This window comes from Calonectris borealis, chromosome 3, assembly GCF_964195595.1.
Source record: "Calonectris borealis chromosome 3, bCalBor7.hap1.2, whole genome shotgun sequence".
Taxonomy (NCBI): domain Eukaryota; kingdom Metazoa; phylum Chordata; class Aves; order Procellariiformes; family Procellariidae; genus Calonectris; species Calonectris borealis.
This window is the reverse complement of record NC_134314.1, coordinates 75460975-75480560: the sequence shown is the minus strand read 5'-3', so window position 1 is coordinate 75480560 and position 19586 is coordinate 75460975. Positions and strand designations below refer to the sequence as shown.

Here is a 19586-nt window from a genome sequence, read left to right as displayed (position 1 = left end):
ATCTTCCGCATATACATGTAAAACAAAGACAAAGAAATTGTGTAATCTTTTGCTTATCAATTTCCTTGTTCTTGTAAGTCTGATGTCTTGTATGTTATTTTGGCAAGGTATCAGAGAAGCAGGGGAACATCCAAGTCTGCTTTTACTCTCTGGGCAATAACTGACAGGCAGTTGTAACTACTGCGGTGCATATTTTACAATAGGTTGCTATGTTGTGAACTTGCATAAAAAGGAGCTCCGGGATCCCTATCAGAAAGGTCTCCCTCAATTTCATCAAGTCTGTCTCTTCAGTTACAGACCGTCCAATACTGTAAAGTTTCTGAGCGCGTTTCTCAGTGCTTGATCTGCTTGCGTTAGTCTTGCATCAGTAACACAAAAGCTACTGTAGCTACAGCAGAGGAAGATGGATCTTATTTCAAAGAGCTGCTTTACAAACCAAATCACCAGAATGCACTTCGTCTTTCATGCCTCCTGTTTGGAGCGCATAATAAAATGACTCCTTTCTCTGACAGTTTTATTTGTCGCGTAGGAAGGTTATCTGCACAGCCATTTTTTTTTCCTGTGAAAATCAATTTGTGTCCGCATAAAAGTCCCCGCCTGTTATGAAATTGTTATCAAACAAAATGTTACATTAAGAAATGTTGCTGTTGAGACTGATTCCTCCCCTCTCCCCCAGATTTTTATAGCCCTCTTTAAATTTACAGTCACATTTGTTTTTTCCTTAGCTCTGTCCAGTGTAGTCTGGCTTTTGTGTCTTCTGTCTCGAAAATGAAGCCTATCCATGGAATATATTCGGTGGCGGTAGTGGCACTGCCCGTGGCAGTGGAGTCGCTGCCTCCTTTGACCTGAGTGGACTGTTGAGTTGGTGATTGACTTGCTCTAAGCCAATTCCTCTTCTCTGCTGGATCTGTGTGCAGGATTGCCCAGCTGTTACGGGTGGTTTCTTGCTAGGTGTTTTGGGATGAGGCTGACATAATCACATTCACCTTGCGTAGTCATTTAGCAGCTGTCAGGTGGTACTGACTTTTGGGTAATTATGGGCAAGTCCAGATGAAGGGATTCTCTGGCCTTTTTTCTGTTCCATCAGATGGTGTTCATGGGGCCTCCTTTCTCGCATAATCCTACTGGCAGGTAGCTACCACGTGTGGTGTACAAAAGAACTGAGTGATAAGTTTTAAAACATTATTAGTCTACACACAGTCTTGCACAAATGTATTTCTCTTTCAAATGAAAATAGGAACATAAAAATATTTTTTGGTCATTATTTTATTAGGTCTACATTTAATGTTCTGTGTTTTTCTGTAAAGGGAAAATTTAGCTGTTCAGGTATTTACTACATTAAATGGAGAAATAAGATGATAGTGCAGGATACAGAGATTTTGGATATCTCCACCTTTTTCTGCTTCGTGTTAAGCACACACAAAATAGAAAAATAACATCATTTTTACATGGTATGTCGTCATGATTAGAATAGGTTTTAGTCTTTCAGATAAAACTGCTACTGAAACTATTACTTAAAGCATACCATTTCAATAATGAAACTGTTGTTTGTTCTTAAATCTTGGAAACCTGATTTAAGGAAAAAGCTTGGTTGGTAATATCAGCTCTTATTCATTGCATGTGGGTTTATAAATTACTTAGAAGCTGGAATCACAATTAGATCTGCCCACATCCTAATTAAGCATTACTTAATGTGTACTGGAGTATATCAGTATATTTCTGGAGGTGGAGAGGGGGGAAAGCAAGGATTTATCTAAGTATTTATCTTTTTTTTTTCTTTTTTTTTAAATAAAAAAAGAGAAAAGGTCTCTTTGGACCTAGCAAAAATTAACAATTTGCTGCAAGACAAGAAGAATTTCAAATGAACTTCTGCTATCGATCCATTGAGGTTTGTGTAGAGAGGCATTTGCTGCTAATAAACCTTTGCACTTCTGCAGTGCTTCCCAGGTGAGATCCTTGCAGCACCCCACAAGTAGGAAATGGATTTCTTCATGGAAACATATTTTTTTAATGCCAGAAGATGGTGAACTCAAAAACAAAGGCTACGATTCAGCAAAGTTTTTACCATCATGGCTAATTTTAACATGATAGTTTCTTCTGAGGCAGTAAACAGGATTTGACTCAGCTAAATTGCATGTTGTTTACATGCAGTGTTTGCACTAATATTTTAGCATTTAAAATAGACTGAAATGTATTTTTATATATACATATATTTAAAGTTTCTATCACAGTACTGCCACCTACCTTTACTTCTGACATAGAAATTTGAAGATGTTTTAGTTAAGAGCCTTTTCTCAGAAAATCCTAAGAAATCCTTTTCACTTATGATGTTGACAATAAAATCACCAGTCTTGGTCCTTTTTTTTGTTTTGTTTTGTTCATTTGTGGTTTGTTTTTTTGGTTTTGTGGTTTGGTTTTTTTTCCCCCGCTTGGTCAGAGGAATTGAGGTGAAACAATTTCCTTAAAAGAAGCTTTATTAAACTGATCACATATTGGATCCATTTCTGTGGGCAGTTGCAATGGGTTTTGTCGACAGAAATCAATTCTAAGTGTTCAACATTATAATGATGGCACCCTGCTTAACATGATACTGCAGATATTGCAGCTTCAGGACCAGTTTTGAGGTTATTTAATAAGTTGATCAGTACGAGTCATTATATTGTATTTTCTGTTCCTGTTTACTGAAGCTGTATATTTTCTTCTTCTTTCTAATACATACTGTACAGGTTTTTTATACCAGGGTTTTTGAGAATGCTGGACAGTCAATTGCCTTTACTTTAGCACAGCACCAAACCCAGATACATCCTTTTTTGTTGTGGTTGGCTTCATGATGATTTATTGGTGTGCCCCTTCCAGGAAAATAATTGTCAAGCTGCTTGCTTTTGAAATGACTTTTCTGGAGAAGGATAAACATAGTGCTGTTTTAAAAGTGTCGTTCTAGAAACTGCAGAAACACTGATTTAGATGCTGGTACACCTTAGCTTTGGAGTTCAGCATATCAGAGCCCTGATGACCTCATTCAGAATTTGAAACGTGAACGTAATTCATGTGATAATATTATCAAACTGAAACCAAATAAAAGTTTCAGTTCAGGAAAATGTGTTCAGATGTAAAGATGTACTTCAGTGTTGTTCTTAATTGGGGAGCGTTTACTACAGTATTTCAGAGTCAATCAAGGGCTAACAGAAGATGTTTTTTTGATTGCATGCTGTGAAAATCTCTCTTGTTTAAATGTAATCATATGCGTTTCTCTCCTTTCAGTCGTCTCCTAGGGAATTATCACAAAGAGGGAAAAGAGGATTTATACCTACTATATTAGTAGGAAATACATATTTTGTCTTCCATGAAAAACACCTCACAAAGTTGTGATGGTGCCAGATATACAAATGAGACCCATGGCAGAGAGAGTTAAGCCTACTGACAAAGAGAAGCTGACTGGAGACCTAGACCAGACTCAAAGCTGGAAGGATCACACTGGTGAAGTGGGGATCGTACCCCCTAGGCAGAGACCCAATGCATGCACTTTCCACTAGTGTATCTCAAAGGGTAATGTAAGGAAGGGCCCTCAGCACTTACTTTGTTTGGAGCCTGCCTCCCTTTTGTGGTACCTGTCCTGTCTCTGTAGCTTTTTGGAGCAGGGACCTTCTATCCCATTTATTTTGCATCACTTAGCATAAAAGGGTTCATTCTTGTTTGGCTTCTCAATTTAAAAAAAAAAAAAAATCAATGATGATGAATTACTGAGCACCCACTGAGGTACGGCCATTTATATATACCAATTGAAGCTACAATCCACTACATTTAAGGGCAAAGTGCCATTTAAAGTCATTATTTACAACCAAGTACACCTGTATGTGGGGAAAAAAAAGTTGTGTGCACAATAAAAATTTTTAAATTGAAACAAAGGTGAAATAAGGGGTATTCTTTGCTCATTATTGTTAGATTTGCTAACCTCGCATCATTTCATTTTCATTATTAACTTTTAAAGGGAGTGCTATGATGTTTTTAATACAATTTCTCTAATTTTCTTACAAATCTAATTCAAATGTAAATACTTTGTGAGGTAAGAATGTGCAATCATTCCAGCAATTAATATTCAGAAATACAAGTAAAATGTGGCTTGTAGAAGGGAATTGGAGATTTCAGTAGACCTGACATAATACACATTTTGACCCCTATGGCTGCATAGCTGAAACCCTGGTGAACTGAAACAGCAGTGCTAAATGGTGGGTTAAGCGATGCTGCCTATTGAATCTCTCTGCTGTGAACGCTAGTGTAGAACACACTCTCTAAATGAAGACACCTGTTGATCGGGTGTGTGAAGAGTGATCAGGCTTTCCATTAAACGTGTTGCAGATAAAGTTTAAAATTGTTGTATGTGTTCTGATACATGTGTTCAGATATGCAATAAAGTCTGAAATAAAACCTCAATGCTTTTTATTTTTAAAGTGTTTTCACAAATATTTTTATTGTGTTACAACAGCAGGAAGTTTTGCATTTTTACCTTTTTAGTGTGCCTCTTAGCTTCAGGATCAGAGTTCAACTGATACAGTCACATTTAGAATCAAAAGTAACTACTGTTAAATATGGGTGGGCTATTCTCAAACTTACTTCGTGATTAAAAAATCATGGAGCTGAATGGCACAGATTATGTATTTTAATTAAGGAGCTGAGGAATTCCTTGCCATTTAAACACAGAAAATCAAAGTATTTTTGGGTTTTTGTCCTTTGCATTGTGTGTGTATGTGTGTTGCCTGAAATTTTGATTACGTCATTCCTTTGTAGTCATGAGACACAGACAACCTGTTGGGATCATCCTAAAATGACTGATCTCTTCCAGTCCTTAGGTGAGTGCATTGCTTAAAATAAACCATTATGTGATGTTCATTCGGTGAGTAAAAGCCTTCATTTGTTTGCTGACCACGTCTGAGTTGCCCTGAAGTGTGTGTAACAAAGCATTTCCCATTTTGCAATGAGATACTCTTTGCAAGAGACCTACTGCCTTGATCACATCATGTTTATTGCCTTTCAGTAATTTTAATTCTGAACAATATGCTCTGACTCTATGCTTTGATGCAGTATCTTGTTTATTTCTTTTAAATCCATGAGGGATTGTCCAATGATGCAGGCTGTCCGCGTGTTTAAAGCAGGATGCCGGTCTGCAGGGAAATAATTTTTGTAATAAATCAGAGCAGCTACTCTATCGGCAAAGGCTAGACCATATTATGGTACAACTAGTTCAACATGCCCTGCTAACATTTACATTTACTGTGAAATCTCCCTTTCTGAGGACCAAAAGGTAAAATACTGTTAAGTGAGGAGAAATGTTACTATACCCATCAGTTTCTAAAATAGAACTTATGGCTATCTGACTGTCCCTTTCAAAGCACTGTTTACAAAGTCATGGCATAGAAATTATGGCTTAAAAAGCCATTTTTTGCTCTGCTACTGTGACCTTTGTTGCCCTCTGTTTCCTGAATGTTGTCTGATGGAGTTGTAAATTATTTGAGAAACATACTCTATTTGAGCACTTGTCTGGAAACTACTTAACACTGCATAATATGTATGTAAACCTCTGTTATATGTATATGTATTACATGTGCCAAGATAGTGTCAGGATTTCTGGTGTGCCAATCTCTGAAGGTCCTGGCCTGTCAGAGTCAGGAGGCTTTCCCTGCAGGTGGATTGGACTGAGGTCCCAACTTCTCAGTTCGCTTTATTTGTTCTGATATATCCTATTAATTCATGCAGAGAAGAGAAGAGATATCAGACTTCTTCCAAAATGTGAAAATTTATATGTAAAGGAAACTTAGGGACTCTCTTTTTAGGGCTGCTCATATTTCTGTTTTGCTGTTTCAGCTGACTTGAACAACGTACGCTTCTCTGCCTACCGTACAGCCATCAAAATCCGAAGACTGCAGAAAGCACTGTGCTGTGAGTTTGGCCTTTGAGACAAATTGTTTCTCTACAGTACTTGGGGAAGGGAGGGTCAGCTTAAGTCTAACAACATTAATGTTTAACAAGGCACCAGATACATCCTTGACAGATTGTCAGCCAACAAAACGGCAGAAAGAATTGCCAATAGTAGGTATCATTATTGAAAATGAATAAAATCAATTAATGAAAAAGGGGGTGCAGCAGGTAAGTTGAAATGGTATGCCCACTAAGAATACTTTGAGAAGTGATAGGAAAATCAATAGTCAAGGGGTCCAATATTTCATACTGATATAAGCTGTTACAAACCAATGTGAAATGTTGTGAGCTAAAACCCTGACCTTTGACATAAACTCAGGTATTTTATTATAATTAGAGAGTTCTATGCCATTTTTTCTAAGTGTTTAATGCTGCTAGATATAACTTTGAAAATATTGCTCCCTCTCAGAGAGAATATCTTGCTGTGTGAATTCCAGTTAAAGAGGAGTTCAGGCCGTTCAAAGTGTGAGGGGAAAGGATACAGATCTGTATAGTTGGTTATAGGTAGTTGGTATTGCTGTACATTTTAATCAGAAAAAGCTACTAGAACAAAAAAACTACTATTATTAGCAATAATAGTATGTGTATATATATTGGGGATGTGGGAAAGGGTCTTCAATTTAGATAGGAAATAACAATGTATTTAATATGCACATTGGATATTCTGGCCAGACCTGTGTTGGCATTTGTCCCTGTTCTTAAGCAATCTAATAATTCAGCCACAGTCCACTCTGAAGAGCACATAGATTTTATCAGCAGGAAAGGATAGGTGTCTACTGAGTAGGCTCAGCTGTCTAAACTACTTCATTTCCAAGGTTCATGTTTGTATCTCCAATTTTCTGTTCTATACTTGCTAGGAATTTAAAAAAGCATTTCATATTATATCACAATTATGGTTTAATTCGGCAGCAAGTTGCGTGACTATCATGTTCAAAGTTTAGCAGCCTCAGCGGTGATGTATCAGGAGGTCTTGTCCTGGCCTCTGGACTTGGGACTTCTCTGAGTCACACAGCAAGTAACACGCTGCGGTTCTGGGCTCTTGCCTGAGTCTTCTGTGCAAAGCAAACTCGGAGTACTCTTTGGAGTCATTCTGCTACTGGTATTTCTGCATTGTCCTTGAGAATCGGGATGAGAAAAAGAAAAATGGTACTTTCTTGGGGGAGCTGAGCTAGCTTGTAACTGCTCAATGTTTATTTTAGAGAAATGGGATTGAACTACTACTCTGATGTAATACAGAAATGGTTTACATTATAGAGAGAGGCAAGACATAGAATCATAGAATCAATAAGGTTGGAAAAGACTTCTAAGATCATCAAGTCCAACCGTCAACCCAACACCACCATGCCCACTACACCATGTCCCTAAGCGCCTCATCTACAAGTCTTTTAAATACTTCCAGGGTTGGTGACTCAACCACTTCCCTGGGCAGCCTGTTCCAAGGCCTGACCACTCTTTCAGGAAAGAAATTTCTCCTAATGTCCAATCTAAACCTCCCTTGGCGCAACTTGAGGCCATTTCCTCTTGTCCTATCGCCAGTTACTTGGGAGAAGAGACCAACACCCACTTCGCTACAACCTCCTTTCAGGGAGTTGTAGAGCACGATGAGGCTCCCCTCAGCTTCCTCTTCTCCAGGCTAAACAACCCCAGTTCCCACCTAAGGCTATAGTTTCATCTCCCAGCTAGACTAAAGAGCATTATGAGCTTTCTGCTTATCAGTGCGCAGGGTATAAAGTATGCATCAACATGTACCTAAAATCTAAAAGCAAAGCAAGAAAGCAAAGTAAAATTCTCCTTGTGTGTGCTGCTCCCCAGGGAAGAGTGAAAAAACAGACCGCACATGATGGATGCTAATCATGCTGCCTATTTCTGACAGGCATACAGATTGTCTAGCGACCTGTATAGAACAAACTTCACTTTCATTACTTCTAAAATAAGCTTTGAGGAGGAACATACTTCCTGCTCTTGCTTTTACTGCAAAATATATCAGTTTCTGTAATAACTGCAATGGTTCGCTCTCCTCACTCACAGATTTCAAAGGTGCATTCCTATCAAAGTGAATATTGTCTCCAGTTTCAGGGGAGGGAGGTGGAAGGAGGACAGAGGGAAGTAGAAAGAAGTAAAGAGAATATTCCATTTTGAAAGAGCCAGGAGTAAAACTGTCTTCTCTACAGATCCAATCTGCCTTGTTATTTATGAAGCTGTTTGCTTGCTCCATCTCTCTGCCTTATGGGAGGAGACAACAGCCAAAAAAATCTTTGTCTTTATTACATGCACATCTTTGACAAAGGATTGGTGTAATTTGTGAGAACACAACGTTGTGGGTTTTTAAGAAAGACATTGCACATTATCCAAAAAACTAAATGCTACAAGAATTTTCTGTCTCTGAACAGGAACTCGTTATGATCTGGCACAATTTTAAGACCACCTTCAAAAATATAATCAGTGCTGTTCCTTTTGTCATTGTTTGCTGAGCTGATTATTTCTTGCCAGGGAACAGGTCAAATTCCCTTCGACTCTGATGATTCTCAGCCTGATTCTGTTCCATGAATGGCTGCTGAGATACCCAAAACATAGCATGTGCTAGCACATCCTCTCTGAAGAAGGGGAGAGTGGTTAAGCCCTATGCAGAATTCTTTCCTTGACTTTTATTTTTGTGGTTTTGTTTTAAGGTAAGGAAAGAGTCATCTTCTATGCCCCGCCATTCATTCTCTGGTCTGAGTTACTTTAGTCTTCCATTGTATTTCCTCTAATTTTAACTGTGGATGGTTTTTAAAGGTGTTTGGATGTAGAATGCTTCAGAAAGGCTTATGTGCTAAGGCAGAGAAAATGTCAAAACAAATCACTAGAAAATGAGGTCGTTGTAAACTGTAAAATGTGACAAATTGTTGTCACAGCTGCAGTGTGTGTAGTGCTGCAAAAGTCTTTTTGGTGAGAACTCCAAGGACACAGCTGGAGCAGGATGCACAGTCCCACTTGCACCTGATAGATTTCGACTTTGCAGCGAGGACTGGTAACACAGTATTAGTGCTATACAAGCAGGTTCAGGAGTATGTAATTTTGAGAACTGCACTTTGGAAAACTTTGCCGGTGACAAATCTCTCTTCTGAGTCTTTGGTCTTTATAAGTGTCAAAAAACCATGGTTCTGGGGAAGTTATTCTCCCCCACTTCTCCCACCCTCCTTTAGAAGCGGGAAGGTAGAGTTACGTTTCATCTTGTTCTATTTTTTGGAAGGTAGATTCCTGCAGAGACTAATATATGTGTGTATGTACCTATGTGTATTTATTTTGCAGGAAGCTGAGAAAGGTTGCAGGTTGGAAAGAACAAATTCTTAGCTTCTCTATCTCAGATCATGTGGGGCAGACGTACTGAGAGCACTTTCCCACTGTAGCAGAAGAAGAATGGGGCCAGAGGGAGTATCCTGTGTTGCAGTTGTACTGGGCAGCTATGCAACACCAGCCCCTGACTATAATATTTTATTCTTGTGCAGCATACTTTAGCTCGTTTTCAAGAAATGATATTGCCCCAGATACTGAAGTGTAGTGCTGGAAGGGAAAAAGGGAACAAAACCACCATGTATATTCAGAATTCTGTCACTGAGCTCCTCTAGGTGATTTAAAATTTAAGAATGCTAATAGGAATATCAACTGCACAAGGCTAAGGAACGAACATTAAGGCACACCAGACTAAAAGCGAGAGCCACGTAGAGTTCCCGCAGCCATCCAGTCTTTTGCAGGAACTGCTGTCATTCACAAGGTCTTTCTAATACAAAAGCTCCATAGCAATGCCTGCCTATTTTCTGTGGGGTTACAGCAGCCTCAAATTTGCCATTAGCAGCTGCGTGTCATTACTTGCTCCTGAGTCAGTCACTTCTGCTTGAACTGTGCTGAATGACGTGGTTTCTGTTTATAGTTTTCCTTTGGGAAAGTTTCCTTGCTGCAGAAAGGAAAGAAATGACCCTTGTGTCCATTTGTTGGCCAACAGCAGGATTGGTCGTTCAGCACATTTGAGCAGATGCAGAACGGTACTGCAAAAACGCACTAAAAGCTGTGTACAGTAGGCTTCATGCCAGCAATGACATGTGAATCTCAGGTTAGCTTTTCCCCATCTGCATAAACACAGTTTATTTAAAAACTTTCAGAAATGGAAATGTAATGAGAAAATAATCTCTCTTTACATCAGCCCAATCCAGGGGCACTGCTAGTGGGTAGACTGTACCACGGCAGGATAACTGCCTGTACCCAAAGTTCATGCTGAAGTAAGCAGGGTCAGAAGTCATTTCCGCTGGTGGTTCTCCATGAATGGTGTCATCCAAAAGTGTAAGTTTTGTTTAATTTGCATTAGTACTGCAGCAGAGTTTCTTTTTGGTATGAAAATACTGGAAGTACCTCTCCCGATTCCCTCTAGGGTCCTTTGGCAGAAATGTGAATGTGAGATCTTAATGCCAGGAGATCAATACGTGAAGTTAGCAGGCGTACTCCAGCGTCTGTTGAATTTTCGTTTTCAGTGCAAGGATGGTTATGCTAACCCAAGCCCAAAGGCTACAACTTTCTGGCATTCCAAAGCAATCCAAGTTTTCACTGGCTTTAAAAAGGGCAGGTTTTGGGTGCTGTCAGTCTCTTTTAGGAAGCTGCTTACCTGCTTTTAGCCAACCGCTAAGTACATTACAAAAACAGGTCGAAAAAAATAGCAAACTGGTTGCAATAATTTTGAGGGTTTTTCCCCCCCCCCCGTAGGTCATGAAAGAAAAGCATGGAGAGTGGCCATCTCTCCCAAGTGCAAGATTTATGTGGTTGGATAGCATGTTATAGTTTTGCACCTGGCTTCACCCCCCTCCCTTCACCCCTCAAAAAAATAGTCTGTGTTTGTTGCATTGTGGTGTGGGGTTTTTTTTGTTTTGTTTTCTTTTTAAATATGCCGGTGAGCTTTTTCCAGTGTATTACATATTTTGCAGCTACTGTAGAAGATTATGCTGCAGTGAACTGCCAAATACTTTGGCTACCTCAGGTCACACTAGTGGCAGGGTGTTTTGCTGCAATTAGCAGTCTGCCTGTTTGGTAAATACATGACTGGCTTTTGTTTGCAAGCCCAAGAGATGGGCTTTTAGAAAAAAAACAAAAAAAATAAAAAGCAAACAAACATAAAACTCCTCCGAGTCTGATGCTGTAAAGTTAGAACAGAATGTATAGATGTCAGTAAGGGAGAGAAAAAGGAAGGGCTGTGAGGTACTGTTTCTCATTTTAGTGATATTAGGAAGGATAGATTGAGGAAATGAGATTGGGAGTATAACCTTCTTTTGGCCTATAACCTTATCTTTTTGTAGATGTTCATTGAGTTTTTCACAGAATTGCTCATAGTGGTTAGTGTTGTCCCGCTCCTGCTTTTTTCTGCTGTACTTATTTTCCAACCCAAGCTAGACTTAACCTGATTTGCACAGACTGCCCTTCTGGGGTCCTTATTTAACGTTACCGCTGCACAGCAATTTGCAACACATCTGAGATTGTCATGTTTCATTTCCTTTGAGAAATGACATTTATAGTGTAAATGTGTTACTGGCTTTCCAGAAGCAGCTCTGTATGAGCTCAGAATATACTTTAACTTCATGTTGTATACACTGTAGCAAGCATACTGATACATTGCAACCATTTTTTTTGCTAAAGTCCTCGCTTCTGTCAAAAAATGTCACTGAGGATTATACCCCCCTTTGACTTACATTATTCTTCCTTCTTTTACACCAAAGTAAGTTTCCTCTTTTCCACTTTGTTTTGCAAAAGGAACTAGAAGAGCTCATTGACAGCTTTTTATTTTCACCATGCAAAACCCAGATTTTCACAATCGCAATCACATTTCTGTGGTTTTGGGGCCAAAACCCTTGTCACCGCTAGGATACCCATAGCATCACCAGCTGCTTATAGAAAGCATGCTGTAATAAAGAAGATCAAAATATTTTTCGTGAAAGCGTAGCATTTTGTGTTCCGGAAAACTACAATAAATCATTTCCCTGTGTCCCTCCCTGCTTTCTTTTAAACCTTAATTTAGCAACTGCTGTTCAGTTAATCAGGCCTCAGTATATTCCTATTGCATTTAAGAGAACATTGTTACCTAAGAATTTGCTTTGCTTCACATTTAATCGAAGTGATAGTCATTTAATGGGTTTCTGCTTTATGCTAAATGCGAAGAATCCTCTAAGCCTAGTGGACTCCCAGTGTGCGTACACTCCCAGTATAATCTGAAGTTAGGATACTCTAATTACACAGGCTACTTCAGCAGCTTTTTAAATGTTCTTCGGAGCTGTGCAGTGTCATTATGTTGCTCGTGTTGATTCTGGTTTTTTGAATATATAGTACCAAAATGCTGTTAACTTCCCACGGAACAGTTTTTCACTGTAGTGTTACTAAATGAAAGCTACTTCTTGGCTAATTGTCTGCAGTGTTTGCTACAATATGCATGTGAACAGGTATTGTGAATGCTACGCTCGGGCCTCTATATTCACGCCTTTTTTTCTTTTTTTTAATCATCTGTTGTTAGTGGACCTGTTGGACCTGAACACAACAAGTGAAGTTTTCAAACAGCACAAGTTGAGTCAAAACGACCAGCTGATTGGTGTCCAGGATGTGATCAGCTGTCTCACTACCATCTACAGTGGCCTCGAAGAGAAACACAAAGATATGGTGAATGTTCCCCTTTGTGTGGACATGTGTCTTAACTGGCTACTCAATGTGTATGATAGGTAAGTAACAAGTCTTTACTGACAGTGTGTATCCCAGGAATTTAATGTAGTATTAACAAAGTATAAACTATGGAGACAGACTTGTTAATTTTTGCACATGTGACTTATCAAAAATGCTAGACTTATAGGACTGTTATATATTTTTTCTGAGTTACTTTCTTGAGGAAGTGTCCATGATAATAGAAAAATGATAAAGCCTTAAGAAGTTCTTTAATAAAAGGTTTTATCTTTTGACATTTTTGACTCAGTGATTAAAGTGCGGTTGCTTGCAATGAGACGTTTCTTGTGCTGTCCTGCTCAGATACACTGAACTAACGTTACACTGCTTTTATACTTCTACCAAAGAAACATTGAAAGGATTTCAAGAAATGTATGTGTGAGTAGAGAACTGGATATGTTGCTTTAGCTGTGTTCCTACTGTAAATGTTCCAAATTGCCCAGATTGTTTGCCATTCGTACCAGATCCTATTTCTGCCACAGGTGGGGACAGTTTTGTTATTTATTTTACACTTAGTTACTTGCATGACATAATCCTGGCCGAGCTCCCTGTCCTGAGTCCTCTGTCAAGCGGTGGTGGTTCTGATCTCAGCGCTAAAGCCTGTCTGATTCTGCAGGGTCAGTGGTGTCCTGGTCCTGGCTCACTTCCAGCAGCTCCTGCCTTGTACCAATTCTGAGTGCTGGTGCTATGTGATCCACCTGCCCTGGTCCTGGCAGCAAAGCTGTATTTCCCTGGTGGATTGTGAGTTTGCCTCAGGAATGTTTCAGGATGCTTACAGTGAGAACTTGTGGGTTTATTCAAATGCGCATCCACTATGTCCAGAGAGAGCACTGAGTCTCAGAGGACATGAAAAAGTCCACTCTAGCAGCCGCTTGTGATTTTGGCCAGTCCTTTCTGAGCCCCCAGACACTTCTTTCTTCTGTTGAATGTCGAACTCTGACCTCTCTGCCCTGCCCTGCTCTATTTCAGCCTGCATGACCTACAATCAGTATGTTTTTATTTAGTTGTGTTTTGAGTCATGAGTTTGTTGCTCATGTTTCTTAGTGGTGTTCACTCTTCTCATCTCCCCTCTGTAGTAAAAACTGGGAAAAGACTTGGTTTCCATCAGCTCCTCCATTCCCTATAATGTATCTCCTTACAGTGCTTGAGCAAAGGCACTTCAGGACTCTTCTGGAGCTGAATTAAGACACAGTAGGGCAATACATGGGGTCGTGGCTTCAGTGTGTCTGAATGTATGCTTTAGTTCAGAGTTATACGCAGAACTATAAATCAGAATCTCTAAGCTGCATGATGTTGGTTCCCAAACTTCTTTCTTTTCTTCCCATTTGAAGATGGAAAGAGCAAAAGTATTTCTTGAGTAATGAGAGAAATTCTCTTACACCTAGCTTTGCAAAAGAGAGCTGTTACTTGTTGATGTATGCATTATCTTCACTATGTTCACTCACTTAATCAGTGCCAAATTCTAACAGTTCATAGCTTTTGGTTTTTTTCTGCCAGAGGATTACATGCCAGTACTCTGATACTTTGTGGATATTTTATTTTTATTTTAAATATTGTGGTAGGGGAGAGGGAAGAAGGGAACGGAGTACATATGACCATTTATCAGTTATGTGCTGACTACGTATTATGCTTTGGCATTCGAATATTGCTGTTTAATGTTGTGACATTTCTGTTCGTTGGACTTCTCATCATTAGTGCTGGAAAACTGGAGAGCCCATCGAATAATGACTGGGACTTCTTCCTGCAATTATTTTTATTTTGCAGAGCTCTGTATTGTGGGTGAATAAACACATCACTTGCAAACAGAGCAGTAGATCAAGTGGGTTGCTTGACTTAAATGTTATTGGTTATTTAGAGTGAGAGACTTAATAATATCAGATAATTTTTTGTAGTAAGTGGTTGGGGTTTTTTCAGATTGATCACAAATCCATTATTTTTTTTTCAGCTTACCTTTGCTTCCTAACTTCAGTTATAAGTCAGTTGTTTAATCTGTTCATATTTAAAAGGCACATAGTAAGCAACAAACCTTTCTTTCAGTAACATTTCCTGTTGCTCCCTTTTCTCCTTGATTATTATGTTGGAAGCATTAGTGTAGATAATTCTTCAAGCTGATGAAAGACTTTAATCTTCAGTCAAACTTTGAAAAATGGAGAATGAAGATTTTCTGAGATAAAATTACCTTTTACAGTATGTTTCCTTGCTCCCCTTTCAAATCCACTCCAGGAAAAAAAAAAAAAAAACAAAAAAAACCTGAAAGAACAGGCACTAATTTTGAGCTGCCTTTTTTTTTTTTTAATTGGCCTTTAGGAAAGAACTAATTTGTGTCTTGGCATTTCCATTGTTTACTGCATCGGTGTTATACATATACAATGTTTCAAATCATTAAACTGCCTACAAAAAGCATCTGTTAGTCGCATGCTATTAACCTGAGATTTAATTACTGATTCACAAATTGATGGCAAACTGCGTAGTTCTTCAGACTTACCTACAGATGTCTTTGGCCCTTAAAAAGAACCAATTTATTTTTAGAAATAGTAGGCAAGTCTGTTGTGTTCTGGTATTTTCTGACACATCAGGAATGATTCATTCTTCAAGCTGAGTAGAGGATAGAAACATTAAATTTACTTAGTGACTTACTTCTTCAAGGACTCAAAGGTTGTTCCAGACAGCAACATCTGTCCTGTAAACATTTTCCAAAGTTGAAGTTCCTTGTTTTGGTTAGTCAGAGATTTTTTTTTTTTTAATAAAATTATAAATAAACGCGTTGCATTTTACAATGAGAGCTGTGAAAGAAATTGTTTACTCTATAAAATCATTTGGCCAGGCCTGTGTTTAAATTACCCAAAAGCAATAGCTGGTGGTTATTGTTCTGGATTATATACTATCAAATTTGCTAAAATCTCCAAAATTCATTTATATGAAATGGACTAATAACTTTCAGTACTAATGGAATAACTCCATACCCCTTGAAATGAATTGTTTCAGATATTTTAAAGTCTGTCATACATAATATAGAATACATGTACTAATTGTGGGCGATGACTCATTATTTCAATCAGAATTACCCATGTCCATAAAGAAACTTTTACATGCACTGTTTTTAAAGTCTTGCAATGTTTATCTGACTTCTTGTATTTAAACTTTAAAATTTTCTTGATTTTTGTGGGGATAGGATACTTTTGATAATGCGTTCTTTTAAATTTAATTTCTTTGGTGCATTAGTCTAGGAAGGGTATCTATGGTATGGCACATACGCTAACCTTTTCCATATGATCAAAGCTGTCATTCATGATCAGACTCCGTGGCCCAGGCTTTCCCTGAAGAATTACAACTTTGGTATTTATTGTTGCACTTACACACCTGGCAAATTCTAACACCAGATTGAGTTAATATCCCAGGCCTTACCCGCATGTTAAGTTCATCAAAATCTGAACTTCTGAGGAGCGAGAAGGATGCGAGACCTGCTCAGTCAGCCTTAACTTTATGCCCTGGTTTTGACGGTAGCTGATGGAAATTTTCTGCATGCATTCCAGTTGCATTCATTCCCTGTGTTGATCATAGCTGTCTTGATTCATAGAGGACTCTGCGGGAGCAGCTTGTCAGGCTGTGACAGCAGGAAGAACCGCTCTGGGGAGGACATGGCCCTCTGTAGGGCAGGAAAATGAGCTCCTTTGACTCCTCTATGGTTGATCAAGGGGAGGCATCTGTGGGGACCTTCAGAGATCTACCAGGCTGCCTCCTGTTGCTGGGTTATGTAGATAACGGATAGCTGCCGTCCTTGGTAGTCCTTAATTGTAGTGTCAGCACTGACCAGGCTTGAGAGCTCTTTGACAGAAGTCAGAACTGAAGGGGGCTCATCTTACTTCTCCAGTCTTCCTTGCTAGTGCCTGATGTTTTTATGCTGTTGCCCCCCCACCCTCAGGGGACATAGAGTTCCTCTGGACTTGATATGGCTTATCTTGTTTTCTGTTGATTTGCCAGTCATCCTTATTGTCTATTCCTGTTTGCAATCTCTTGTATTTAATCTTGTCCTCTGCCTGGCAACCTTTTGTTATCTGGCTAACTCCTGTGTGCAGCTGTGCCCATCACTGTTTGTCCCTTTGGCGTTCACATACTTAGGTAAAATGCTTATATATAATGTCTGGCGATGCCATCACGATGCCACAGAATACTTGCATACCATTGTTGGTAAAAATAGTTTTGTACACTTATATTCAACAATCTAACATTAGTTATATCCTGATCAGCACATTTATAATTTACAGGTGTCACAGCCCTCTGTTTTGACTAAATACTTGACATAAATTTTGTATGAATTCAGGCATTAAAAAGTTTCCTGAACCTTCCCACTGTAAGGTCTGGATTTTTAGATGTTTGTACACACAGCACAATTACATGGGTGTGCTGCCATTCAGAGGCATCTTGACAGGCTGGGGAAAGGGGACAACAGGAATCTCACGAACTTCAATGAAGGGAAGTGCCAAGTCCTCCCCCTAAGGAGGAAGAACCCCATACACCAGTACAGGCTGGGGGACAACTGGCTGGAAAGCAGCTTTGCAGGAAAGGCCCTGGGGGTCCTGGTGGACACCAGGTTGAACATGAGCCAGCAACATGCGCTTGTGGCAAAGTGGGCCAACAGTCTCCCAGGCTGCATTAGGAAAAGCCTTCCCAGCAGGTTGAGGGAGGTAATCCTTTCCCTCTACTCAGCGCTGGTGAGACGCATCTGGAGTGCTGGGTCCAGTTCTGGGCTCACCAGGACAAAAGAGACATGGACAAACTGGAGAAAGTCCAGTGAAGTACCATGAAGATGATTAAAGACTTGTAGTATCTGATGTATCAGGAGAGGCTGAGAGAGCTGGTGGAGAAGAGAAATTTCAGGAGGATCTCATTAATGTGCATAAATACCCGATGGCAGCAATAGAAAAGATGGAGCCAGGCTCTTCTCAGTGGTGCCCAATGCAGGACAGGAGACAGTGGGCACAAACTGAAACACAGGAAATTCTGCTTAAACATATAAGAAAAAGATTTTTTTAATGTGAGGGTGATCGAACAGTGGCACAGGTTGGCGAGAGAAGCTGTGCGGTCACCATCCTTGAAAATATTCGAAACCTGACTGGATATGATCCAGGAAAACCTGCTCTGCCTGACTGAGCAGGGGCATTGGTCTAGATGATCTCCAGAGGTCCCTCCCAACCTCAGTGGTTTTGTGACTCTCTAAACTGGGCAAACTTAAACCACTGAATTGGAAGTGTCAATGCTACAAAGTCTAGAGGGGTGGGGTGGGGTGGGTGTGTGTGTGTTTGGTTTTGGCGTGGGTTTTTTACTGTATACATAATGTCAGTGCTAATATTTAGCTGTTTCCAAGAAAAAGGCTAGGGGGAAATATGTTACTCTTTAGAAAAATGTAATATTGCAGGCTTTGTAATTCTTTTTATAATTTATTGAGAAAATGCTTTTTGTGTGAAGGAAGTTTTTCACAGTCCCTATACCAATCTGCTGAAATCTGGAGAAGTTTGAAGCCTCCACATGTGTGCCCTGACCTTATAGCTGCAAAGTTTTTCTGAGTTTCTGCCTTTAATAAACAAATGCTGTAGTCAGTCCTAAGTTAAATCAAACCCAAATGATTTGTTTTTCCATCGAATTCAAAGTTAAAACACAGACAATGCTACATGGGAAAGAATGGGGAAAGAACTTTATCAAGGTTGCAAAAAGAGCCATTTACACGTTAAGGTATGCCAGAATGAGGTAGTGTCTGTGACTGAAAGAGGTAATTTGAAGCTAAGCTTGAATGTATAAAATAGGTGGCACTTTTATAACATTCTGGAAAATTGGGTCCTGATTTTCAGACTTGGCAGTAAAAGTAATGGGTGTTTTTGATTAATTTGGCAATAATTTCTCTGTACCTCTGTTCCAGCTTGTGGAATAGAGAAGATAATACTGTCTAGTCTCACTAGATTAGGTGATGGTTGTGAAGACAAATATTTGGCATTAATATTTGTAAGGCGCTTAGCTAATTTACTGAGACCCCAGGAGTAAATTAATAATTTTGTATTCAGCACAACATTTGTGAAGTAAATCAGACAGCAGACCATATGTTGAATGGATAGGACAGGAAGAGATATCTAATAACCACTCCAGAAGTAATTAAAGGATAGATCACTTCTGCATGACAGAAGGGACCGAAGTAATCTTTGAGGTGATATTAATTTTACTATTATCTTACTTGCTCGTGAAGGGACCCAGCTAGCCTTAAATGCAGGGGTTCGTGTATAATATATACAGTTTAACTACTATTCTCATGATTTTTTTTTCCATGTCTCATCTAAAGACAAATTGTGTCATGTTTTTTGGTCTTTGAAAGAAGAAATCGTCAGATCTTTTAAGAGTATGTTTCTGCACTGGTCTTTTGAACTTTAAAATTGTCCTTTTCCGTGTACCCTGGGTTTATTGGTTTAGCATCTTTTTGAACAGTGTTTGTCTTGCAGATTTAAAATCACTTGCTTTGGTACCCACTTATCTGTTCTCAAGTTGCTTAAGGTTTGATGTGTGTTTTTTTGGGGTTTGGGCATTATTTTTTTTTTCACGTTGGACAAGATGAGCCTGAAGTCACATTGCATAAAAAGAACAACAGCTCCACATCATTTAATTATTGCATGTGGTTGGCTGCTTATGTCCCGGTACACATGTATATCAGAGCATTTTAAACATAAAAAGAAAAAATGAAGTGAAAAAAATGAATTAATTACTATGATATGAAAACTTGGTTTTATTTTGCAGTCCTTGTGTTTCACACTGAGTAATAGGCTTTCCTGCTGTGTGCTCGTGTATTTTTTCTGTGTATATCACATTATTAAATCATGTTGAGAGCTTTACAGAGCTAAATGTCT

General features: G+C 39.1%; 1 protein-coding gene across 8 annotated transcripts in view; it reads left to right on the top strand.

Annotated features, from left to right (window-relative positions):
• UTRN (utrophin) overlaps nt 1-19586 on the top strand; it is a 275914-nt gene that overhangs the window by 206169 nt on the left and 50159 nt on the right. For all 8 annotated transcript variants that reach the window (XM_075146239.1, XM_075146238.1, XM_075146237.1 and 5 more), the window contains 3 exons: nt 4786-4847; nt 5860-5934; nt 12500-12701. In XM_075146239.1, coding sequence (XP_075002340.1) covers nt 4786-4847; nt 5860-5934; nt 12500-12701 — 339 coding nt within the window. The remainder of the gene's footprint in view (nt 1-4785; nt 4848-5859; nt 5935-12499; nt 12702-19586) is intronic.